Source organism: Xenopus tropicalis, chromosome 8, assembly GCF_000004195.4.
Source record: "Xenopus tropicalis strain Nigerian chromosome 8, UCB_Xtro_10.0, whole genome shotgun sequence".
NCBI classification, from domain to species: domain Eukaryota; kingdom Metazoa; phylum Chordata; class Amphibia; order Anura; family Pipidae; genus Xenopus; species Xenopus tropicalis.
The window spans coordinates 97399324-97426082 of NC_030684.2; the positions used below are offsets into that span (position 1 = coordinate 97399324).

General features: G+C 40.1%; 1 protein-coding gene and 1 non-coding gene across 2 annotated transcripts in view; one reads left to right on the forward strand and one right to left on the reverse strand.

The window, feature by feature from the left end:
• dync1h1 overlaps positions 1 to 8965 on the forward strand; it is a 61880-nt gene extending 52915 nt beyond the window's left edge. Inside the window, exons 65-78 of the transcript XR_004219569.1 lie at positions 1094 to 1254; positions 1548 to 1659; positions 1763 to 1823; positions 3096 to 3219; positions 3384 to 3497; positions 3999 to 4169; positions 4437 to 4654; positions 4747 to 4850; positions 5600 to 5811; positions 5970 to 6123; positions 6584 to 6726; positions 7109 to 7277; positions 8225 to 8352; positions 8468 to 8965. This is a non-coding gene — a transcript (dynein cytoplasmic 1 heavy chain 1). The remainder of the gene's footprint in view (positions 1 to 1093; positions 1255 to 1547; positions 1660 to 1762; positions 1824 to 3095; positions 3220 to 3383; positions 3498 to 3998; positions 4170 to 4436; positions 4655 to 4746; positions 4851 to 5599; positions 5812 to 5969; positions 6124 to 6583; positions 6727 to 7108; positions 7278 to 8224; positions 8353 to 8467) is intronic.
• A 5288-nt stretch (positions 8966 to 14253) lies between these two features.
• Positions 14254 to 25706, reverse strand: LOC100494176. The gene is made up of 6 exons (XM_002936575.5): positions 25599 to 25706; positions 22279 to 22349; positions 20332 to 20385; positions 17456 to 17527; positions 15178 to 15738; positions 14254 to 14379 (listed from the first exon to the last, which is right to left on the reverse strand). Exons 1-6 carry the CDS (start codon positions 25642 to 25644, stop codon positions 14374 to 14376), a joined length of 810 nt encoding a protein of 269 aa, XP_002936621.3. The 5' UTR covers positions 25645 to 25706; the 3' UTR covers positions 14254 to 14373.
• Positions 25707 to 26759: the final 1053 nt, after the last annotated feature.

Here is a 26759-nt window from a genome sequence, read left to right on the forward strand (position 1 = left end):
ATTGCACTGGAAATGTAAAATCTCAATTTTAACTTAATAATGCAACCATATATGGAAGGGAATACAATAGATGTACTTAACCATCCTGCTCTGAACCTTCTAACACTAAGCAAAGTAGAGTAGCCCTGTTGATCATTATGGCTAAATCTGCTGAAATTAATTTGCAGAAACCATTTAAGATTGGATTGGCTTTTACAATGGGAACTACCCAAAAAAAATGTTTTTGCATTATGAAAATGTAATTCTAATAAATGTTACAATAATTATTTTCAATGATTTTAAAGGAGCAATGGTTAGCACTGCTGCTATGTTTTTCCTGTTTCTGCGTGGGTTTCCTCTGGGTAACCCACGCAGACACCTGCTGTTGGGGCAGGGACTGGTGTTAACGATGAACAATCTCTATAAAGCAATGTGGAATATGTAAATGTATAAAGAAGAAAGTTAATTTGTGAATGTAATGGCAATATAAAGCAGGATTTGTTGTTCCTTTTCTTACTCCTACAACAGTGTAGGTGTGTTAGTTGAGCTGGCTTGTACAAAACTGTTTTCAGGAGCACTGAAAGCAGACATGCAGAAATTAGAGAGCCCAACAGATACTTCTTTCAATAGCAATTATTGTGTATAATATGAATATGTTGGTGGTATGAGTTTGAATTATTTTTAGTCCTGGAATTCACAATCACAACAAGCAGGCAGCAGCCATTTTGTGAAAAATGTTTTGCATCACCCCAAAATCTTGTTTATGTGCCAGAATGGGTATCATAAGCATACCCATGCACAGGCAATATGATTATAGACCGTGGGCAGGGTGAGGGAATGGGAGAAGGGCTGTGACTGGAAAAGTAAAAAGTAATTGCTTTCCTGCCTCTCTGCCTTGGGGCAGGCAGTATATGATTGATAGCTGAGATTTTTTAAAACAGATATGGATTTGTAATTAACAAAAAGGATTTGGGTATCATGTTTAACCTGAATAGAACTTTTTTTATACAGCTTATTATGTCTGTCTGACAGGTTCCTCTATAACTACGGATATCTTATTACACTTTGTTAGGCCAAACTTTCATATAACATACCTATTTGTTCTTTCCTGTAGCACCAATTGGACAAGCTGTTCATCGCTTGCTGCTCATACAAGCTTTCCGCCCAGATCGACTCCTGGCCATGGCACATATTTTTGTTTCTACAGTTCTTGGAGATTCTTTCATGTCAATTATAGACCAGCCTATAGACTTGGCACATATTGTAGACACAGAGGTGAGATGGTTATCACAACAACCACCATTCCAGGGGTGAAACTATAGTGGAAGCAGTTAGTGTGACTTCTAGGGGGACCAAGGTTGCACTGACCTACAGAAAACAAAGACCATTAGCACATGATTGTAAAACATCATTATATACAGTACAGTAATGTTAATGTAAGAGAACTTTCCATTTAAATCTTTTTTTTTTTTGTTTTTTTTTTTTTTTTAAAGAAAATAAGAAACCTATTTAGTACTTAAATATATGTTACCCCAGAACTGAGAGAGCTTTCTTTTTTTTTAATCTAGGTTAAACCTAACACCCCAGTCCTCATGTGTTCAGTACCAGGATATGATGCCAGTGGACGAGTCGAAGACTTGGCAGCTGAGCAGAACACTCAGATTACATCAATTGCTATTGGTATGTGAGCTGTCCTAATAAGCAATTAAGCTTTAAAAAGCAATGCTACTCTTTGGGGGTTATTAAAATATTTATCTTGTGTCTCTTGTTTTGTATATTAAAGGTTCCGCCGAAGGCTTTAATCAAGCAGAAAAAGCTATAAATACAGCTGTAAAATCGGGAAGGTGGGTGCAATTGTATTATTATTATTATGATTTATATATAGTGCCAGTTATCCATAACAGCCCCTGCTGATATCTTTTCCACACAGCATGTAGACAGTGTTGTGTAAACAGCCCACAATGATTTGATCCAAAGTTGTATTGTAGTTTAATGTTGGTATGTAAAACAGTGTTTTGAGACACTGTTTTTCCACCTGGATAATGCATAACATGAATTTCCTACTACTAATACATCATTGTTAACCCTGTGTATATTTTATAAACTGAAAGGGGTTGTTCACCTTTAAAGGACAACTATACCCCCAAACAATTTAGGTCTCTAAACATATATTGTATAAACAAGCTCATATGTAAAGCCCTGCTTCATCTAAATAAACCATTTTCATAAAAATATACTTTTCTTAGTAGTATGTGCTATTGGGAAATCCTAAATAAAAAAATTGCCATTTTAAGAATTAAGGGTTGCCCCATGGGATCATAGGATTCACAGAGCACACATACATGCTAGGCCCCATCAGCCAATAAATAGACAGAGGTTAGCCTTTTGCTCCCACACTACTTCCTGATACAGTTAGAGCTGCATTATTTCCTGCCAGGTGATCTCTGAGGGAACACACAACCCATCACTAAATGGTGGCTCAAGGGAAAGGATGTAAAAGGGCAATATTTACTGATATATATATTCCAGTTTGGCAAGATTCTTTAATAGGTCTTCATAAGTATTCATTCTGGGGGCATAGTTTCCCTTTAAATTACTTTTAGTATGATGGAGAGAGTGCTATTGTGAGACAGTTTGCAGCTGGTCTTCATTTTTTATTTGTGGTTTTTGAATTCTTTACCTTTTAGTTAAGCAGCTCTCTAGCTTGGAATTGCAGCAGCCATCTAGTTGCTAGGGTCCAGATTACCTTAGCAACCAGGCAGTGCTTTGAATGTGAGAGGGACTGAACAGCAAGATAAGTAATAAGTAACAATAAAATTGTAGCTTAACAGAGCAATAGTTTTTGGAGGCTGGGGTCAATGACCCCCCATTTGAAAGTTAGAAAGAGTCAAACAGGGAAAGCAAATAATAAGTAAAAAAAAAAAAAAAAAACTATACAAAAGTTGCTAAGAACTGATCATTCTATAACATACTAAAGATTAACTTATAATAACTACCTCCTTACATTTTTTTGTTGCCAAAATTACTAATTCAAGAAGATCTTGTGCAGATGTTTTTATTTCCCTGTTTTGCTAGTTTTATCATTTCTAACTCTAACCGTGCTTTTCATGGGATAGGTGGGTAATGCTGAAGAATGTTCACTTGGCACCTGGGTGGTTGATGCAACTTGAAAAGAAACTGCATTCTCTGCAGCCGCATGCTTGCTTCAGGCTCTTCTTGACCATGGAGATTAATCCCAAGGTAGAAACATTTTTAATTGCATTGAAAGATGCCCATTGCCATTTCAAATGTAGAGATGCAAGAGAGACCTACAAAGCAGTACAATGAATGTAGAAACTTGTGCATGTATATTTAAAGTTGTCTACCCAAATACATGTCTTACCATAAATGTTGTACTTTCTAAGGTGCCTGTAAATCTGCTGCGAGCTGGACGCATCTTTGTCTTTGAACCACCACCTGGTGTAAAGGCCAACATGCTGAGAACATTCAGTAGTATCCCTGTTTCGAGGATTTGTAAAGTGAGTGCATTTGCCTTAAAATATATATTCAAATATAAAGTAAACTATAAAAATGCCTACTAACCGTACAGCTCAGTATGTGGAAACTGGGCCCCAGTACAAACCAGCCAGTTCATTGGGATTAGGCTACATGTTGCAGTACCTCCTTTTTATGATTTATTAGATGTTTTCTGAATATCCGGATACAATTTTCTTTGTTTTGTACTTCAGTGGTTTACCATTTCTTTCTAAAAGTAAAGTATAAAGTGCAAATATTGGCTACGTTGTGCATATAAATAAATCAAAATAATAATACATAAGTAACTTTGGTCTAGAGCGTGACAAAATCTTGAAGCAGATCTTCAAAGAAACAGTGATGTTATTGCATCATTTATGTATGTGATGCTGATAGTGGTTTCAATTCATAAGACTCCTCTATAACGGTAAATGTAGGGAGCCAATCCTATTAGTGAATTTACACAAATATACATCCTTAACTGGTATTTGTATTTTCTCATGTAGTCTCCCAATGAGCGTGCTCGATTATACTTCCTCCTGGCCTGGTTTCATGCTATTATCCAAGAACGTCTGCGCTATGCTCCTTTGGGCTGGTCTAAGAAGTATGAATTTGGTGAATCGGATCTCAGATCTGCTTGTGACACTGTGGACACATGGCTTGATGACACTGCGAAGGTAAGCAGTCAGGATAGGATCAGGGCAATCCAAGAATCATTTAGACTGATAGCTTCTCAACCTTAACCATCCCGTCATTTTCCATTCAAGCCAAAGGGAGGCTGCAGTGCACAATTTTGAGTTTTTCAGCCAGATTAAAGCATTCAGTGTACCATCAGCCTTTTTAAATTCATCATTGTATGTATGACTTTTCAAATGATCAGCTGATGTTTTTAGAAAGCATCTGACTTGAAAATATAAATGGACTGTTTTTATCCTTTCTTTTAGGGCCGTCAGAACATTTCACCAGATAAAATTCCATGGTCAGCCCTAAAAACTTTGATGGCACAGTCTATTTATGGAGGGCGGATTGATAATGAATTTGACCAAAGGCTACTAAACACATTCCTTGAACGACTCTTTACAACTTCAAGTTTTGACAGCGAGTTTAAATTAGCTTGTAAGGTTGATGGGCACAAGGATATCCAAATGCCAGATGGCATCAGGTAACTCTAGGCTGCTCAAGCTGTCATCTGAGATATACAAATATTAGATATTGTCTTCATTGCTTACAATTAACATATTTTTTATTTTGAAGGCGTGATGAATTTGTTCAGTGGGTGGAGACTCTCCCAGATACCCAGACACCCTCCTGGCTTGGACTGCCTAACAATGCAGAAAGAGTTCTTCTCACAACACAGGGTAAAATATTGCTTCTGCTTTCAAAGTCTTTTTAGTCCTGAGGTAGAACACAGGGCTAGTAATTAAGTAGTGTGGCATAAAAAGAGTTTGTAATGTGAATCATTTTATGACTCCTTTGGAGAAACATGTCCTATTTGTATATGGCATTTTGCTTTATTTGCTCTTAACTATGAAGTTAAGGCTAATATTGACTGTACACACACGTCTTTGCTGATATTAATTCCATACTAACTTGAGAGCTGTGTTCCTTTTCCTCTTCAGACTCTTAAACTTGCATCTTCCTCTTCATCTGCTGGACAAATGTATGATTGCAATTGTGGCGGTTTGTACGCTTCATTTCAACCATACATTTTCTGCTTAACCCTGTCATTTTTGGTCTGGTCTCATCCTTCAACAGTCTTGTACTTTCATTGCATTTCTAATTCCATCATAAATGCCTCCTCCCCTCTCCCCTGCTAAAATGTGTATGAGTTGGTGTTTATATTTATGGTTAGAGAGTGTCTTTTGTTTATTTCTGTTCACTACTACTACACCATAGTGATGCAATTTTCATTTCTGAGGTAGAAGGTCTTTACAAGCTTGAAAGTTTGCATATATTTTCAATAAACCATCAGGTTTATTTTTTAAAATTTTTGTTTGCGCTAACCCTAAATTACAATTAAATCGCGCACATCATTTTGTTTTTCGTCTGCTTTTTTTTTCTTTACTTTACGCTTCCCCGAAATTTGTTTTTCTACCCTGTGGTTCAGGCATTGACATGATCGGTAAAATGCTGAAAATGCAAATGCTGGAGGATGAGGATGACTTAGCTTATGCAGAAACTGAGAAGAAACAAAGAACAGACTCCACATCTGACGGCCGCCCAGCCTGGATGAGAACTTTACACATAACTGCCTGCAACTGGCTTCAAGTCATCCCACAAGCACTCAATCATCTAAAACGTACAGTGGAAAACATAAAGGTTAGCCCAATAGAGATTATATATATATATATATATATATATATATATATATATAAAATAATATTACACAAAACAACAAAACAGTTGTTTCCTTTAGCCACAGCAATGTAAGCATTTTTATGCCAAGATTAAGAGTTGCCTTGTACCTTGCATTTAAGGATCCCCTGTTTAGATTCTTTGAAAGAGAAGTAAAGATGGGTGCAAAGTTGCTCCACGATGTGCGACAGGATCTTACTGATGTTGTTCAAGTGTGTGAGGGAAAGAAGAAGCAAACTAATTATTTGCGTACTCTGATCAACGAGCTTGTAAAAGGTACAATATACACTGCACATGTTTTGTTGCATTTCTTTATATATTCTCTGATTTCAGATCCATTTCCTCCACAAAGTTTACACTGCCATATTATCATATTTTGTTGTTGAAGGGGGTAGGTAGTTCACCTTTCACTTTTAGCATGATTTAGACAATGATATTCAACAAAGATAAAAGGTTACTAATAGGACATTCTAAAACGTACTAAAGTTAGCTAGAAGGTGAACTCCCCTTTTTATTCCCACTAGGTGCAATACATTGTAAGTATTTGTAAACACTTGTTTGTATCTGCATACTGGAATTTGGGTTGTAAAAATGAAAGATTTATAAATGCAATGCCTTCTTGTGCTAGGACATACAGCTTTAGCTTCCTGTGTGCTCCAAAGACAGATAAATATAACAAATGGATATTTTATGTGGGAATGTAGGAATAACCTCTAGTTTTATTGTTTCTTAAAAGGAATACTGCCTCACAGCTGGTCCCGTTTTACTGTTCCTGCTGGGCTGACTGTCATACAATGGGTAGCAGATTTTAGCGAGCGAGTTAAGCAACTGCAGAATATTTCTCAAGCCGCAGCGAACGGCGGAGCAAAGGAACTGAAGGCAAGCTATACTGGCTCTACTGCTCAACATCTGCCTGTATTATTCCCTGTAATATATATTATGTGTATATTATTGTGTACTGCCTTAGAATTAACTATATAAAAGCAAGCTGTTTGAGGGATTTGTTTTCCTACACAAATATTATCACTGACACTGTTATATATCATTTCTTATATAGAGTAGGAAATTCCGTTCATACTAGCTATGTCCTCATGCAGGTGCATATTAGAGAATTTAATTTCTATAATATGACATTTGCATTTAGAATACAGTACTAGAGATGTACATAGAAAGACTATTAGTTACTAGAAGTGATGTTTAGAATTTTTTTTATTTGCATTTCTCAAAATTGTTTTGATAGTTCAGTCTTTTCTTTTGACAGAACCTTCATGTGTGGATTGGTGGTTTGTTTGTGCCTGAAGCTTACATCACAGCAACAAGGCAGTATGTAGCACAGGCAAACAGCTGGTCTCTTGAAGAGCTGTGTCTGGAAGTTAGTGTTACAACTGTCCAAAATACTGTATTGGATGCTTATAGCTTTGGAGTGACAGGTATGTATAGTAGAGAAAAAGCCATAACTAAAACGTTCAACTAATTTTATGTGAAATTGTAGTCTGCTCTCTGTAATATAAAATGTCCTACCCAGGGGACCATAAAGGACAGGCAAATGCAAATTCTGGGTGTGTTAATTTCTTAGACACCCCTGTGAATAACACTTATTTTTTTACCAACAGTTAATGTCCCTTTTCCATTAAAAAAACACTCTGGGGGTACATTCCATCTGAGCACTGTGCCACAATTCTTTTTTTCAATGATCCTTAGCACCATTGGTGTAGAGGGTGGTGCTTGTACAGAACAGAAGCATGGACCCTGGGTAAAGAAGCGGCTTCATTCACTGGAAAAATTGACCCCCATGCACCATTTCTTTTAAAGCACTATAAGCTCCCAAATTATTTGGTCGCCATGCCTTGTACAGGAAAAAGAAGGTTTTGTGCTCTCTACAGAAACTGCAGACTTTATCCAACCCTAGTCTACTCCCCTAATCTAATTTTTTAATTAATCATGCAAGCACTAGTTTTACAGAAAACAATGTTTTAAATTAGTATGGCTGCAAGCTAATTTAGAAGCAGGAAGAAAAAATATTGAAACATAATAATTCAGTTTGCCCTTTATGTTCCCATCAGATGAAAGAGGGCAGGGGAGAGAAAGCAGTTGGAGGTTGAGTAAAAAACCCAATGTAAACAGATTATGTTGTTCATCACTGCATACATAAGTAGTGACATAAATATACATACATCTATCCAACACTTACAGATCTGTCACCGATTGCACAACTTCAGCTTTTAGCCCAGCAGCCTTGAGATGTTTTCTAAGTAATGGGTTCTTGGTTTTTCAGCAGTGTCCATTAAATGCCTTGGTGTATCTTTTCTGCAGTTCCATTTAAAAGAGCTGACTTTCGGGTTTTTCAATGTCTGTTAAATGTTCACCTCCTGCACAGGCCTGAAACTTCAAGGAGCAACTTGTACTAATAACAAACTGAGCCTCTCCAATGCCATCTCTACGGTGTTGCCCATTACACAGCTGCGCTGGACCAAGCAGACACATACTGAGAAAAAGGCCAATGTGGTCAGTGTGAAAAAATAATCCAATAATTTGATTTTATGGGTCCAAAAGATATTTGTTTAACAAATTAATTGCCATCTAGTTATTATAGATATATAATATCTATTATCTCTTCCAGGTGACACTACCAGTTTATCTGAATTTCACCCGCGCTGACTTGATTTTTACCGTTGATTTCGAAATAGCCACCAAGGAAGATCCCCACAGTTTCTATGAACGGGGAGTGGCTATCCTAAGCACAGAGTAAAGATGAAGAAAGTCTTTGTGTGGGCAATTTTAGTTGCTTTCTGTTAGTAGCCAGTAATTAATGTAGATGACTTTGAGAGACGGTTAAAGTACTGAAGGTGTTGTGCAATGTACCCAGAAGGTAAAGATGTGTGAAACATTATTTTGAGGGCCTTGGAAAGTGGATAAGAGAAGTTTTTATAACATTTGCAGTAAGATAGTTCTAGGTAAGTGAAAGAAGAAAATGGGTAGGTTTATATTAAGAAGGAAAAAGTGTGTTCAGATATTAACCTTTTACATTGTCAATCTATGCATGTTTTAAGCTAATAAATGTCTAAAGCAATTCATTGTACCTATTTCTTCTCATTAAAGTGGCAAAGTATCCCTAAAATTTCTTTCCCTTTATGGTCTCCATTAAGATTTGCAGAACAGCCATTTATTTATATTGTATGCACGATTAACGCACCATCTATTACATTTTTGCTGCTTGTGGTCATGTGATTTAGGAGAGATTTCCTTTCTCTGCTGTGAAAGTACCTCACACAGTTGCACCCACTGATACTAGAAAGCCCACATTGTATCCATACAGAAAAGATTTTTGCATCTAGTGCCTGTAAGAGCAGGCATTGCTCCTTTTGTTAAAATGGATTTGGTGAGAAGTGCAGTTATGACCCGGACGCAAGTATTTATTGAATGTTCACTAAAGGGTATAATTTTCCACCCACCTCTTAGTGGTCTTGCACTTGTGTCTGGGGAATCGGTAAATAAGAGCCCTAAAGGTCCAATAGCATGCTAGTTATAATCCGATCGTTTGGCCCCAGGGCCAAGCGATCGAATTATCCTGTGTGACATCGCCAAGCGAGCGGATCTGCCCGTGTATGGGACCTTAAGCCTTAAAGCCTAGCATGCTTAAGCCATGTTCTACACCAGGGGTCTCCAAGCTTTTATTTTTTTTTTCATACCAGTGAGCCACATTCAAATGTAAAAAGAGTTGGGGAGTAACACAAACATTCCTGGGGTGAAATAAAATCTGTTATTGGCTATGTGTTGTAGCCCTTATGTGGACTGGCAGCCTACATGAGACTCTGTTTGGCAGTGCAAGAGTGCAGTGTATAACATGGCAAAGTGGTGAGTATGGATCTGAGATCCCATGGTGTAGACCGCTGATCCCTACCCAGTGGCTTGTGAGCAGCATTTTGCTCATCAACCCCTTGGGTGTTGCTCCCAGTGGCCTCAAAGTCAAGCTTTAGTTGCATAAAAACAATGTTTAATTCTTATTGGGGCCAAAACAATCCTATTGGGTTTAATTACAGTTTAAATAATTTTTTAGCAGACTTAAGGTAGGAGATCTATACCTGTAATGGTATCTATATGAACTGATAAGTTACCCAAGGGAGGAAATATATAAAAAAAAAAAAAGGGGGCTTAGGACAGACGCTCGGAGACCCCTATCAGAGAGAGAGGAAAGGGAGAAGATGATACTTCATTAGATGTCCATTGATTAGTCATGTAATAAGTTTCTGTGGAATGTTGGGGCTAAAAAACAAGTAGTCAAGCAAACCATGATCTGACTGACAGAAAGGCCATCATTTGTTTTCTAAGCAATTAGGGACACACAGAGGGTATCCGTTTTCAAAAGGGGTTTTATATAGCAGCAGTCATGGCTATAAAGTAATGCGATGTTGTTATGGATTACTGCCACTAGGTAAAGGGCATTGTGTTGCCTGCTGTCCCTCATATGGTGATTTCCTTGTTCTGATATGTTTGGGTCTCTGTTAGCTCGGCGAAGGAAGCCGGGGTGACTGGTCGGCGACAGCTGGAAGGGGGTATGATGGCTGGGCCCCATAATACACATGTATATACGCATGGTTGGTACACATTTATTTAGTTTATTAGTCTTAGTTCACTTTTACTATATACACTGTATTTGTTTATGTGCAGTTACCTAGCAACATGGCTTTTGGCACCAATAACACGCATTTAAACGCTGGTATGTATGCTGTCTTGTGTTCCCTGATGAAGGTTCCAGTAAGAACTGAAACATATAATCAATAAATCTTGCCATTTGCAACACACACGGTGGAAAAGTCTACACACCCCTGGTAAAATGTCAGGTTCCTGTGCTGTACAAAAATGAGACAAAGAAATTTTAGAACTTTTTCCACCTTTTAATGTGACCTATAAACTGTACCACTCAATTGAAAAACAAGCTGAAATCTTTTAGGCGGAGGGAAGAAAAACAAAAAACTAAAATAATGTGGTTGTTTAAGTGTGCACACCCTCTTCTAACTGGGGATGTAGCTGTGTTCAGAATTAAGCAATCACATTCAAAATCATGTTTAATAGGAGTTAGCATACACCTGCCATCATTTAAAGTGCCTCTGATTACCCCCAAATAAAGTTCAGCTGCTCTAGTTGGTCTTTCCTGACATTTTTTTTAGCTGCATCCTACAGCAAAAGCCATGGTCCCCAGAGAGCTTCCAAAGCATCAGAGGGATCTCATTGTTAAAAGATATCAGTCAGGAGAAGGTACAAAAGAATTTCCAAGGCATTAGATATACCATGGAACACAGTGAAGACAGTCATCATCAAGTGGAGAAAATATGGCACAACAGTGACATTACCAAGAACTGGACGTCCCTCCAAAATTGATGAAAAGACGAGAAGAAAACTGGTCAGGGAGGCTACCAAGATGCCTACAGCAACATTAAAGGAGCTGCAGGAATATCTGGCAAGTACTGGCTGTGTGGTACATGTGACAACAATCTCCCGTATTCTTCATATGTCTGGGCTATGGGGTAGAGTGGCAAGGGGAAAGCCTTTTCTTACGAAGAAAAACATCCAAGCCAGGCTACATTTTGCAAAAACTGAAGTCTCCCAAAAGCATGTGGGAAAAGGTGTTATGGTCTGATGAAACAAAGGTTGAACTTTTTGGCCATAATTCCAAAAAATATGTTTGGCGCAAAAACAATACTGCACATCACCAAAAGAACACCATACCCACAGTGATGCATGGTGGTGGCAGCATCATGCTTTGGGGCTGTTTTTCTTCAGCTGGAACTGGGGCCTTAGTTAAGATAGAGGGAATTATGAACAGTTCCAAATACCAGTCAATATTGGCACAAAACCCTCAGGCTTCTGCTAGAAAGCTGAACATGAGGAGGAACTTCATCTTTCAGCATGACAACGACCCAAAGCATACATCCAAATCAACAAAGGAATGGCTTCATTGGAAGAAGATTAAAGTTTGGGAATGGCCCAGCCAGAGCCCAGACCTGAATCCGATTGAAAATCTGTGGGGTGATCTGAAGAGGGCTGTGCACAGGAGATGCCCTCGCAATCTGACAGATTTGGAGTGTTTCTGCGAAGAAGAGTGGGCAAATCTTGCAAAGTCAAAATGTGCCAGCATGGTTTTGCCAGATGAAAGCCATCTAACTTGGACACAGTTGCCCCCCAAAAAAAATCACTTTGGGCATATTTATGCAAGCTCATTCTAAAGCAGTTAAAGTATTGCAAATGCATGAATTAGTAAAAGGGTACAAAACAGTAAGTGGTTTGATGCCCCAATTGGCACTGTTGGTTGCATGGAGAGGAAGTGGAATCCACAACAAACCATACTGCTGCCTAAAGTAGCTTGTCCCTCAAACTTGTGTGTTCATAAAAAAAAAAAAACTTGAGAACCAAGAGGCCAACAATCATTAGCTAGTAAGAGCTAGTAGGGCTCATTTGCTAAACTTGCTCACAAAAATATTGCTTTTAGCCACGTGGTCTCACCTAGCATTCCAGTGTAATTGTGTATGCTATAAGTTGCCTTAGCTTTAATGTGTGTGTTCCTGTGTGTTTACGGCAAGTATCAGACATGATTTGGTACTGTCTGTTGCCTCTACATTTAAAATGAAGCCCTGGAATAAGCAACTGCTTAAGTAACATCAAAGGGGTACTGGGCCTGTTACATTAAGAAGGCTGGATCCAAGGCCCAAGTACCATTGTAGCCTATTAAGAACATAGTGGTGAGTGTCCTACATTTACCCAAAGCTCTGGTCTCAATGTAGCTAAGATCTGTCACACTGTTTAAAAACTAAGCGATATAAGTTTCCTCTGACTAACCTGAACAAGATGGGGCAAATCTTCCAGCAAAAATGCCAATGATCACTCCCTATGCTAATTTGGCTCATACAAAAGATTTAAAGCTGTGAATGCTGTACAGGGTGTGTACAAAAACATTCATCTGCACCTAAACATCATATTCAGCTGTTATGATTTTTTTCTAGAATGAAATAACGCTGTGTAAAATTAGGCAACGGGTCAAGGGTCTGATACCTTTTGCATGGCATTGTCTATTAATTCAAACCAAAGAAAAAGCAAGTTTACACTGCATAATGCATATGCCCTTGTATTTCCAAGGTAACCTACTGTCATTTCAAAAGCCCTTCATGATCCAAATAAACAGTAATATCATACAAATAGCCAGCCATTGGTACTGTAATATTCAAAACACACAAACTATTCACAAACTATTAGTTTGTGCCAGCATGGTTTTATGCGTAACAGATCTTGCCAGACTAATTTAGTTGCCTTTTATGAGGAGGTGAGTAGGAACCTTGATGCTGGAATGGCAGTTGATGTCATCTACTTAGATTTTGCTAAAGCGTTTGATACAGTACCTCACAGAAGGTTAATGATCAAATTGAGGAATATTGGCCTAGAACATAATATTTGTAATTGGATAGAGAACTGGCTGAAGGATAGAGTACAAAGAGTGGTTGTAAATGGAACATTTTCTAATTGGGCCAGTGTGGTTAGTGGAGTACCGCAGGGGTCAGTCCTTGGGCCTTTGCTTTTTAACTTGTTTATTAATGACCTGGAGGTGGGCATAGACAGTACTGTTTCTATTTTTGCTGATGATCACAAGTTGTCCAATTCCAGGCAGTGTCATTCTGTGGCTACTACAGCAAATAAAGTGCCGTCTTGTATAAAAAAGGGCATTGACTCAAGGGATGAAAACATATTTTTGCCGCTTTATAGGTCCCTGGTAAGGCCTCACCTTGAGTATGCAGTGCAGTTTTGGGCTCCAGTCCTTAAGAAGGATATTAATGAGCTGGAGAGAGTGCAGAGACGTGAAACTAAACTGGTAAAGGGGATGGAAGATTTAAGCTATGATGTTAGACTGTCGAGGTTGGGGTTGTTTTCTCTGGAAAAGAGGCGCTTGCGAGGGGACATGATTACTCTGTACAAGTACATTAGAGGGGATTATAGGCAGTTGGGGGATGTTCTTTTTTCCCATAAAAACAATCAACGCACCAGAGGTCACCCCTATAGATTAGAGGAACAGAGCTTCCATTTGAAGCAGCGTAGGGGGTTTTTCACGGTGAGGGCAGTGAGGTTGTGGAATGCCCTTCCTAGTGATGTGGTAATGGCAGATTCTGTTAATGCCTTTAAGAGGGGCCTGGATGAGTTTTTGAACAACAGAATATCCAAGGCTATTGTGATACTAATATCTACAGTTAGTATTAGTGGTTGTATATATATATATATATATATAGTTTATGTATGTGAGTGTATAGATTGGTAGGTGTGGGTTGTGTGTGCTGGGTTTACTCGGATGGGTTGAACTTGATGGACAATGGTCTTTTTTCAACCCTATGTAACTATGTAACACAAAATATACTGTAAATGTTATTAAAGGGAGCAACAAGGGTACTTATTTTTATTATAATAACTTTTCTTTTGACATTTAAACAATGCTTTTCTTTATTTGAGAATTTTCCCATTTCTGCTCATGATCATATGTGATTCACTTTATTCCTGTGTGGGAGGAAAAAGAATAAAGAAAAATTGTAACCTAGAGCAATGAATCAACTGCCGTAAAAGTATCGAATTCCAGACTACAATATACACCCATCTTGTGAATTCCCCCCCCTTGTCACAGCAATTTCCCTGCCAGTCCTTATCTACAAATTTCCATCAATTAATTCTGTATCTAAAGCAGTGGTTATTGGAGTTTTTTTTATTCAAGTCCAACATCAGCTAACAACAAAGTTGCAGCTATATAATACTGCTTAATCAGTCACTCAGCAATAATTCCAAGAATATCTGGGGCACCAGGTAAGTATCCACCCCATATATTATTCTAGTTTACCATGAAGCCAGGCTTTCTAAAAACATCTTGTAGACCAGTCATCCCCAACCAGTGGCTCGGGGGCAACATGTTGCTCACCAACCCCTTGGATGTTGCTCTCAGTGCCCCCAAACCAGGTAGTTATTTTTTGAATTCCTGACTTGGGGGCAAGTTTTGGTTGAATAAAAACAAGATTTACTACCAAATAAAGTCTCCTGTAAGCTGATAGTGTGCATAGAGGCTGCCGAATAGCCAATCTTAGCCCTTATTTGGCACCTCCATGAGCTTTTATGATGCTTGTGTTGTTCTCCGAGTCTTTTTACATGTGACTGTGGCTCACGAGCAAGAAAGGTTGGGGGTGCCTGTTGTAGAGTAAACAGGCACTATTCCCAAATATCACCCCACAGCCTTCACACTGCATACCCTGGCCATAGCCACTGCCCCAGAACCTTACAGTTTGATAACTTTAATAAAGCAAAACTCACCATGGTTTCTGCAATACGAGCTCTCTTTCTCCTTAGTTTCTCATGGCTGTTATCCATTTTAATTCCCAGTTTACGCTTTGCCAGAGAGATCTCATATATAGTGAAATCGCTATTCTCCTCTGACGTCACACTGGTTGGAAAGGAAACTGAGTAATGTTGAACTGTTGTTGGTTCTTCACCTTTTGGTAGAAAAGGACAAGTATGCAAGGCTGATACTTCAGTCACCACTCCCGAGTCCATGGACAAATCTGAAAAGCCTGTCATTCTGCTTGGACTGCATAAGAATCTTAATGGAGTATGAGGAGAAGTCTCTAGATCTGCCCCAGACTTCATCCAAACATCACTAGTTCTAAGCACTGGGATATCTGAATTATCCCAGCGAGTACCATGGGGACTGTGCAAAAATGCTGAACCCTGTGGGGCACATTCTATGCTCTTTTTGTTTTCTTGGGGGGTGGAGTGCTGAACCACTTGATCACTTTCACTTGGAAAATGGCTCTGTATACTACAATCTGAATGCTCTGAAGTCTCTTCAGAATCTGCTTCATATGGATCTAGTAACTGCAATTAAAGAGATTAGAACATTATTTTCATAGAATAAAGTTTTATTTAATACAGTGGAGGAAATAATTATTTGACCCCTCACTGATTTTGTAAGTTTGTCCAATGACAAAGAAATGAAAAGTCTCAGAACAGTATCATTTCAATGGTAGGTTTATTTTAACAGTGGCAGATAGCACATCAAAAGGAAAATCGAAAAAATAACTTTAAATAAAAGATAGCAACTGATTTGCATTTCATTGAGTGAAATAAGTTTTTGAACCCTCTAACAAAAAAAGACTTAATACTTAGTGGAAAAACCCTTGTTTGCAAGCACAGAGGTCAAACCTTTCTTGTAATTGATGAGCAAGTTTGCGCACATTTTAGGAGGAATGTTGGTCCACTCCTCTTTGCAGATCATCTCTAAATCCCTAAGGTTTCGAGGCTGTCTCTGTGCAACTCTGAGCTTGAGCTCCCTCCATAGGTTTTCTATTGGATTAAGGTCCGGAGACTGACTAGGCCACTCCATGACCTTAATGTGCTTCTTCTTGAGCCACTCCTTTGTTGCCTTTGCTGTATGTTTTGGGTCATTGTCGTGCTGGAACACCCATCCACGAGCCATTTTCAGTTTCCTGGCAGAGGGAAGGAGGTTGTCGTTCAGGATTTCACGATACATGGCTCCGTCCATTTTCCCGTTAATGCAAATAAGTTGTCCTGTGCCCTTAGCAGAAAAACACCCCCAAAGCAAAATGTTTCCACCCCCATGCTTGACGGTGGGGACGGTGTTTTGGGGGTCATAGGCAGCATTTTTCTTCCTCCAAACACAGCGAGTTGAGTTAATGCCAAAGAGCTCTATTTTGGTCTCATCAGACCACAGCACCTTCTCCCAGTCACTCACAGAATCATTCAGGTGTTCATTGGCAAACTTCAGACGGGCCTGCACATGTGCCTTCTTGAGCAGGGGGACCTTGCGAGCCCTGCAGGATTTTAATCCATTGCGGTGTAATGTGTTTCCAATGGTTTTCTTGGTGACTGTGGTCCCTGCTAATTTGAGGTCATTAACTAACTCCTCCCGTGTAGTTCTAGGATGCTTTTTCACCTTTCTCAGAATCATTTACACCCCACGAGGTGAGATCTTGCCTGGAGCCCCAGAGCGAGGTCGATTGATGGTCATTTTGTGCTCCTTCCATTTTCGAACAATCGCACCAACAGTTGTCACCTTCTCTCCCAGCTTCTTGCTAATGGTTTTGTAGCCCATTCCAGCCTTGTGCAGGTCTACAATTTTGTCTCTGACATCCTTGGACAGCTCTTTGGTCTTTCCCATGTTGGAGAGTTTGGAGTCTGCTTGATTGATTGATTCTGTGGACAGGTGTCTTTTATACAGGTGACTAGTTAAGACAGGTGTCCTTAATGAGGTTGACTAATTGAGTAGAAGTGTCTAACCACTCTGTGGGAGCCAGAACTCTTAATGGTTGGTAGGGGTTCAAAAACTTATTACGCTCAATGAAATGCAAATCAGTTGCTATCTTTTATTTAAAGTTATTTTTTCGATTTTCCTTTTGATGTGCTATCTGCCACTGTTAAAATAAACCTACCATTGAAATGATACTGTTCTGAGACTTTTCATTTCTTTGTCATTGGACAAACTTACAAAATCAGTGAGGGGTCAAATAATTATTTCCTCCACTGTATATGGGAACTTTGTTGTGTAGGTGGCTGAATTATGAAGACAACACACCTGCAATGTCAGGGGGCCAGTTTTTCTTGAGCTTCCATGGGTGATGGTTGCTGAAAACCCCTCTCCAAATATCTGATTAGGAAAAAGCAACAAATGTAAAAGTGTCATAAACATGGAAGCATTGGCAAACTTAAAGGAAAATTATACCCCCAGAGTGATTAAACAACAGATAGTTTATATCATAATCATTAAGTGGCCTAATAAAGAATCTTGCCAAACTGGAACATATAAAGAGCTGCACTATTTCCTGTCAGGTGACCTCTAAAAAGTCCATCAAAATATGATGTGGTATCAATCTGCATCAGAAAAACAAACAACCAACCAACTAATAAGCTTTCACCGCACATGCAACAAGAAAGAGCACAAGAGAGATCTGGTTAAATAAATGTATTTTAAAAGCAGCAACCTTAAAATATTGTACTTTTATAATGTGTCAACTGTGTCAGTGAACTGAACACAAAACAACAACAATGAGTAGAAAGAGGCAGGAAAATTAGAAAAATATAATACAAGTTCTTACCATTAGAAAGTTTTCCTTCATGCTTTCCTGAAAACTAAACTTGTGGCAACTAGTCTGTGACAGTGTGGCACGTATGAATATCCTCACTGGGTAAAGAATCATTAGACAAAGTGGTGCTAATTCTGTGCAGCAGGTTAACAAACGTTAAACTAGCATTAGACAACTGGTGCGTGCCATGCCTGTCTGTGCAGTGCAGGGAGAAGCGAAGCAGCAGTCCAAGCAAGGGAGAACAAGAATATTTGACAGGTGGTGCGTATATGCCTAATGCCCCGACCGTGCAGTTAAAAACCAAGTAATATAAAAGTGGTGCAAATGTCCAACATCAATACTAACTGTAGATATTAGTATCACAATGGATTTGGATATTCTGCTTGTTCAAGAACTCATCCAGGCCCCTCTTATAGGCATTAACAGAATCTGCCATTACCGCATCTCTAGGAAGGGCATTCCACAGCCTCACTGCCCTCACCGTGAAAAACCACCTACGCTGCTTCAAATGGAAGCTCCATTCCTCTAATCTAAAGGGGTGGCCTCTGGTGCGCTGATCTTTTTTCCCATAAAAACAAACATCCCCTATCTGCCTATAATCCCCTCTAATGTACTTGTACAGAGTAATCAAGTCCCCTCACAAGTGCCTTTTTTCCCCAGAGAAAACAACCCCAACCTTGACTGTCTAACCTTCTTAAGCTGCACTGCATAAGGCTTTACCAGAGACCTATACAGAGGCAAAATTATGCCCTTATGCAAAACAGCACTGTATTTGCTTTAGTAGCCACAGAATGACACTGCCTGGAATTAGACAACTTGCTGTCTACAAAAAAGTCCCCAGATCCTTCTCAATTAAGGGTCCCCCCAACACACTACCATTTAGTCTATAACTCGCTTTATATTATTTCTATCAAAGTGCATAATATTGAACCTGATTTTCTATTTTGCTGCCCAGATTTCCAGTTTTGTCAAATCGCTCTGCAAAGTGGCAGCATCCTGCATGGAACTTATAGTTTTGCACAATTTAGTGTCATCAGCAAAAATAGAAACAGTACTCTCTATGCCCACCTCCAGGTCATTCATAAACAAGTTAAAAAGCAAAGGACCAAGGACTGACCCCTGCAGTACTCCATTTACAACACTGACCCAATTAGAAAATGTTCCATTTACCACCACTCTTTGTAATCTATCCTTCAGCCAGTTCTGGACTTTTGTTTACCTTTATATTTTTAAAATTTTTTAAAATGATTTCCTTTTTCTCTGTAATAATAAAACAGTACCTAGTACTTAATCCCAACTAAGATATTATTAATCCTTATTGGAGGCCTTATTTGGAGATCCAAAATTGTGGAAAGATCCCTTATCCAGAGAACCCCAGGTCCCGAACATTCTGGATAATGGGTCCCATACCTGTATTTACATATTTAACTATATCTACTTACATATTTAAAAAATAATTTTGGATTCCTTTTACTCCTAGCTGTAATGCCTCTTTTCATCCTGAATGCTTAAAAAACATGTTTTTTTCTTACCAACCTCGACACTTGAAAATACTTTTATTCAGCCATGAAGGTTTTGCTTTGCGATGCCTCTCCTTGCTTACAAGGGGAATATACTGTTGTGTATACTTGCAAAGCAATGTTTTAAAGATGTTCCATTTTCCTTCTGTGTCTAACCCCATGAAAAGCCTTTCCCAGTTGACACATTGCAGAGATGCCCTTATACTGGCAAAGTCTGCATGTCTAAAATTGAGCGTTTTAGTTACTCCCTTATAGAGCTGTCTCTGCAGCATTATCTCAAAGGGGACCATGTTGTGATCACTAGTACACAGCTCTCCAGTTAAAGTACACAAATTATATGTCCACTCCATGAACCATGGCAACCAAAAAGTCCTTTCCTCTAAAACCAATTACCCATTCAAAAACTTAAGTAACCAGTCTATGGCCAACAAGTGACTTAAGTGCAAATGTTGAAGTCGGAGTTCCCATGCAATATGTGCCTTATCTACCATGCAAGGACATCAAGCGCTGCACAATATGTTGGCGCTTTATAAATAAATGTTAATAATAATTAAGGTTAACAGAATTGGCTTCAATGTCCTCCTTTTTATCAATAACAGGTGCACATACTATGAATGGCCACAATCCATTCCAGTAATCAGAAGAGACCATCCAAGGTCTTGCCATGTGTATCAATTAAAGGCATTTTATCAGAATAAGGGGCTGTACATTGATCTCTTATGCAAAAATTAATGTTTTGCATCTCAAAGAAGAAATAAAAACTGACAAGGACACCAACAATTCTATAAGCTTGCTTCTAACTAAACATCAAATGCATAAGAGCTATATTAAAAGCAAACACTCAGTACCTCAAAATTGTTGTCAGATTCGGACTCCGTGCTGGATTCTACTTTACATTTTTGCTAAAAAAGAGAAAATGTTATTGTCTTTTGAAACCTGATTATGAGTTTGATACATAACATTCAATTGTTATAATCATGGCACAGAAACAGGGGTGTAACCATAGTGGGACCCAGAGGGGACTCCAGAGACCCAGATAATTAGCAGCAATTTAAAAAAATAAAATAAAAAACCAATAGAGAGGTCGGCAGATGTGGGTGATAACTAAAAAGATGTTGGCTGTTTGGTACATGAGCATTTGGCAGTGACAAAGACAGGCATACACTGCAGGTTGCTCTGGACCTCTATCAATTAATGTACCATAAAACCTAATTGAGCAGAAGTGTGTCCAAAAAGATACATGGTAATGGCAACTCTGCTAAATCGGAAGGTGAGTGTGGTCTTACAGCAACCAGGAAATAAAATAAGTTATATTTAAAACGAAATGAAAAACATTTTCTTGAAACTTTCCAATATATACCGTATATACTCGAGTATAAGCCGAGTTTTTCAGCACCAAAAATGTGCTGAAAAATTCACCCTCGGCTTATACTCGAGTCGGATTAAAAGCAGATTTTCAGAGAGGTCTCACTTGCCTGCAATCGCGATTAATATTCCAGGGGGGCACAGTTGCCCCAGGCCCGAAAGATCGTGGATTTAAAGGAGGCCCCTTTAAAGAGTTAGACCCCATTGGCTCATTGGTGGTCAGCGGGTAATTTTATTGGTTGCGCCCCGTGCGTACCTGTGACATCAGCACGCACGGGGCGCAACCTAAAAAAAGAACTGAGCTGCAAAATTAGAAAGACTAGGGAAACAGCGGCCGGACTCAGGCGGACGCAGCACGCAGGCGGAAGCAGCAGCCGGACGCAACAGGCAAGCAGGGAGGCAGACAGGCAGGCGAGCGGGAGAGGTGGGGGAGGATGTTGCGGGGAGCTGGGGGATGTTGGGGGGAGCTGGGGGATGTTGGGGGGAACGCTGGGGGGAGCTGGAGGATGTTGGGGGAGAACGCTGGGGGAGCTGGAGGATGTTGGGGAGAATGCTGGGGGATGTTGGGGAGAGCTGGAGACTGTTGGAGAGAACACCGGGGGATGTTGGGGAGGATGCTGGGGGGAGCTGGATGATGTTGGGGAGGATGCTGGGGGGAACTGGAGTATGGTGGGGAGGACGCTGGGGGGAGCTGGAGTATGGTGGGGAGGACGCTGAGGGGAGCTGTCATTTTATTTGTATTTACTTTGATTATTGAAACTTAGCAGTTGCTGCTGTATTTCCCACCCTAGGCTTATACACGAGTCAATACGTTTTTCCGGTTTTCTTAGGTAAAATTAGGTACCTCGGCTTATATTCGGGTCGGCTTATACTCGAGTATATACGGTAAATTAAAAATGTTTCTTGGACTTTATTATGTATCTTTTTCATGGTTAAGGCATAAAAAGGAAAATTTGTAGTTATACTGCTACAACCAAACGCCGATAATTCACAGGTGACAAGCAGACAGGAAACAACCTAATGCAGGATTGTATGATTATTTACCTGTCTACTTACGGCCTAACATTAAAGTCATTGTTTAGACTATTGTTAATACGCTAACCAGACTGTACAGAATGCTTTCTCAATATGCCTGCTTCTTTTTTCTTTTTCTTTTCTGTAAAAAATAAATAAATAAAATCTTTTCAAATGAAAAAAAAAATGTTTCTTGGTTTTAAATATATTTTGTTTACAAATTCAGTTGAAAGCTGCATTTGTTTATCTGAATCGGACTCAGATTCAGAAGTCAGTTCTCCTACAGGTATTTTAAAACCACTGAAATCTTTAAATTCATGTATATGGTAATGAATGGATTCCAGAGTTTCCAAGTTGCTCAGAATTACATTTCTTTCATAATGCAATTCATCAATCAAATATTAGAATGACTGTACCATATACTTCCAAGTCAACTGCTCAACACTGTCAGTGTTCCTCGTAGAGTCCATTCCAACAGCTCCTACAACTAAGCACAGGAAAGCAGCATCCTCACATTATAGGTCATTTTTATAGGGTTGCACAGTACCAGACTTTACCTTCAGCCAAGGCAATCTGTATGCACTATTCATGTTTAGGGGGTTCTACAGAAGAGCATGGATACTATATTTTTCAAGAAATTGTGCTTTGTTGGCAGCAATTAAATTATGTTGTACGACACCTTCCCAGCTGTCCCTTGGGGAGCCAATCAGGTTCCCTGGCTAGCAGAGAATGCCCACATTCACTTCTGTCAGTTTGGGCAGGGTGATTGGGAGTAAGTAGAGGTACAATAATTAATATTTATTAATAATAGAGACAAACATCACCAGTGATTTTGCCCATAGCAATTAGATTTGAACAGTCACCTGTGAGTTAGAAAACAAAAGCAAAGATCTGATTGATTGCTATGGGCAACATCACCGTGATACCTGTCTCCAATGTTAATAAATACACCCAGATATGTATAATGGGATACGTGCCTTCCTAAAGGTCACTTATGGGCAGACAAAAGCTGCAGCTGTTGGCCTGTGTTTAGGGCCCACTGACAGTACATTAATGCAGTCCTCATCCAACGGGTCTCCTTATACCTCAATGGATGATCCAACTGTTGACCCTAGGCAGCTAAATGTTTTATGCCAATGAGTGCTGCCTGCTATTTCCACTAAAGGGGACTATTACCAGCAGTCAAAGGCAGTATTTGTCCTGAAAAAAATGTAAATGTGCATTTTCAGGACAAACCACCATTCATATTAATGATAGGAAACACATACAGGTATCATTTGTGTCTCAAATCCTAATAGCCAACAGATCCTGCTTCCCTGCTCTGATCTCATCCTTGCTATTCAGGCACAAATGACGCCTTCACTGTTGTAGCATGTAAAGGTCCCCATACACGGGCCAATAGAAGCTGCCAATATCAGTCCCTTGGACCGACTCGGCAGCTTATCTGCCCGTGTAGGGGCAGAAACGAGCGGGCTGGCCGACATCTGAAATTAGCCTGAAATTAGCCAGATATCGATCGGCCAGGTTAGAAAATCCAGTCGGATCGGGGACCTCATCGGCTCGTTGATGCGGTCCCCGAACCGACTGCCCCATTTTTTTAACTTCAAGCTCCCTGATATCGCCCACCCGTAGGTGGGGATATCGGGGGAAGATCCTCTCGCTTGGCGATCTCGCCAAGCGAGCGGATTTTACCGTGTATGGGGACCTTTAAATGGCTGCTCACCACCGGAAACTTTATATGTTTAAAGGAGAAGGAAAGGCAAAGTCACTCGGAGGTACCAAAATGTTAGGCACCCCCAAGTGACTTAAATCGCCTACCTTTACCCCGGGCTGGTGCCCCTGTTATGAGAGAACAGCACCAGCCCGGGGTAGAGAAGTCGGCTTTTCACTCTACTGCGCATGTGCCTGTCGTGGCATCCAGGCAAAACGAAGCCGGAAGGAGGAAGCGCTCCACTACAGCTACCCCGGGCTGGTGCTGTTTTCTCCTAACAGGGGCACCAGCCCGGGGTACAAGGTAAGCGATTAAAGTCACTTGGGGGTGCCTAACATTTTGACACCCCCAAGTGACTTAGACTTTCCTTCTCCTTTAAGACTTACAGGCTCATATTCCCTGCCTAAACCTAGCCCCCTCCATTTGACATTAAAGTTAACTACGTCATCTTGTAACCAGTTTCCCAAAGCAGGAGTGTAGGTACTTTAGACCCCCCTCCCATATTGGATACACAGGGCAGGGCTGTTATCAGAAACTTTGGGGCCTCATTCAAGCTGTTGGTCTGGGGTCCCACATGAACACAGACATAGTACCATTTTTTTGCCATGACCCATGACACAAACTATCAGCTAGGTAGGTTTCGCTAGGAAAAAAGGTTGAACTTGACGGATGAGTTTTTTTTAACCACAGGTACTATGATACAAATTCACAAATCATTTTACTGAAAAGCAGGGGTTACCTGTAAACAACATAAACAAAAATCTTCAGCACACCACTAACATACATGTTCTCAAAGGGTGCTTAACTTCCACAGCCGCTCCCAAGCCTTTTTTCCATGTATCTTTGCAAAGGGGAAGAAGCACTCCAGTCTGTTGGCAATGCCTTTAAATCATTTATTTGCAGAAATGGCCAAACAGCACAAGCTTTCGGGGGTGACCCCTTCTTCAGGTGCAATGTCTCTGCAAATAAATGATTTAAAGGCATTGCCGACACACTGGTGTGCTTTTTCCCCTTTGCAAAGGTACCTTTAAACAGACACTGCAACTGCTGGGGGGCTCAGGAACTATAGGGGGGGCATTGGGACTGATAAGTAGCTGCAATATATGGTCAAGAAAATGTCTTGTTCCCAAAGTTTAGGGGCCCAGTGATACTGCTGTGGGCCCAATAACCAGTCATTCCCCTGCTGGAAAAATGAAAGTGTTTTAAAGTAATTGAAATATAATGTACTGTTGCCCTGCACTGTTAAAACTGGGGTGTTTGCTTCAGGAACACTATTATAGTTTATATAAATAAGCTGCTGTGTAGCTATGGGGGCAGCCATTCAAGCTGGAAAAAAGGAGAAAAGGCACAGGTTACATAGCAGATAACAGATAAGACACCATTTTATTCTACAGGGTTTATCTGTTAGCCGCTATATAACCTGTGCCTTTTCTTCTTTAGAATGGCTGCCCCCATGGCTACATAGCAGGGTTTATATCAACTCTAGTAATGTTTCTGAAGCAAACACAAAACTTTTACCAGTGCAGCGCAGCAGTACATTATAGTTTAATTTCTTTGAAATATATACATTTTTTGGTTTTACTGTTCCTTTAAAAGGCCCAGTGATTTTGCTGTGGGGCCCAATAACTAGTCAGTAGTAGTTGATATAAATAGGTAAAATAATGAATGTGTTATTGAGTCAAGTTCACTGGGGGTCAGTGGGGTTAGTGATAGGTTTAAACCCTACCCACCTGCCTGCACCTTTCACACTGATCTGTGCTGTCTTTGCAGCATGTACGCTTATATGCAGTTACATACGTTTCTAGGCAAGTCATGGAAGTTTTTAAGAAAAGTAAGTTTACATGTAAGTTACACAAATTACATAACTGCAATACACAGCTGGGCCCCCTAAGATTGAATTGTGCCTGTGAGACCAGTCCCCCTCACTGCTTCATGCTCCACAGGTATCTCCCTACTGTACATGCATTTAGCCTTCTCTCTCTATACACCTATAGCGCTAATACGTTTTTTTCATTTGAAACATACCATCTTTGGTAGCTGCTTTCCTCCGCCGTTTGAGTCTCTCCGACATCTTAATTAACACACCTGTTGAAAAAAAAAACCCCGCTATGTTCTATTAATCCCCGCCCCCACACGCTGTAGCCACGCCTATAAATGGGAGTCCCGCTTGCAGGGGGGGGAGCAAGAGAGGTAGGGTGCGATAGGCAATTTACCTGATGACCAGTGGTGGTGGGCGCAGTACCCACACAGAAGCATGGGGTCACTTACCGCCTGTAAGGAGCCCTAGTGGCGCTTAATGGAATTGTGGCGAGGTGGGTACAGAGGCGGAAGAGCTGGGGCAGAACACCCAATAATAAGGGGCTAAGGAAGGAAGGTTCGTTTGTGCGTTGGAATAAGGGTTCCCGGGCTGAAGTGCTCCCCTGACACCTGGAAAGCATATTGGCAAACACTGTTCCATATACAGTGAGTTCGTGTAACAAATGTTGCACATTTTGGACGAGGTTTGGTAACGCATAGCAACCATTAAGCATATGGATGTGGCAGGCTCTTTAAAGCACAATGGATAGGAAACCAGGCATACCAAGGCAATCTGTACGCACTATTCATGCTTTGGGGGTTCTACAGAAGAGCATGGATACTATATTTTTCAAGAAATGGTGCTTTGTTGGCAGCAATTAAATTATGTTGTACAATACCTTCCCAGCTGTCCCTTGGGGAGCCAATCAGGTTCCCTGGCTAGCAGGGAATGCCTACATTCACATCTGTCAGTTTGGGCAGGGTGATTGGGAGTAAGTAGAGGTACAATAATTAATATTTATTAATAATAGAGACAAACATCACCAGTGATTTTGCCCATAGCAATTAGATTTGAACAGTCACCTGTGAGTTAGAAAACAAAAGCAAAGATCTGATTGATTGCTATGGGCAACATCACCGTGATACCTGTCTCCAATGTTAATAAATACACCCAGATATATATAATAGGATGCGTGCCTTCCTAAAGGTCACTTATGGGCAGACAAAAGCTGCTGACTCGGTCCTTCAAGACCAAGTTGGCCTGTGTTTAGGGCCCACTGATTTGAAACCAGGCGTATAACTGCGTGTATTGGGTATTTTATGGAACACTCTTAAAGGAACAGTAACATCAAAAAATTAAAGTGTTTAAAGTAATTAAAATATAATGTG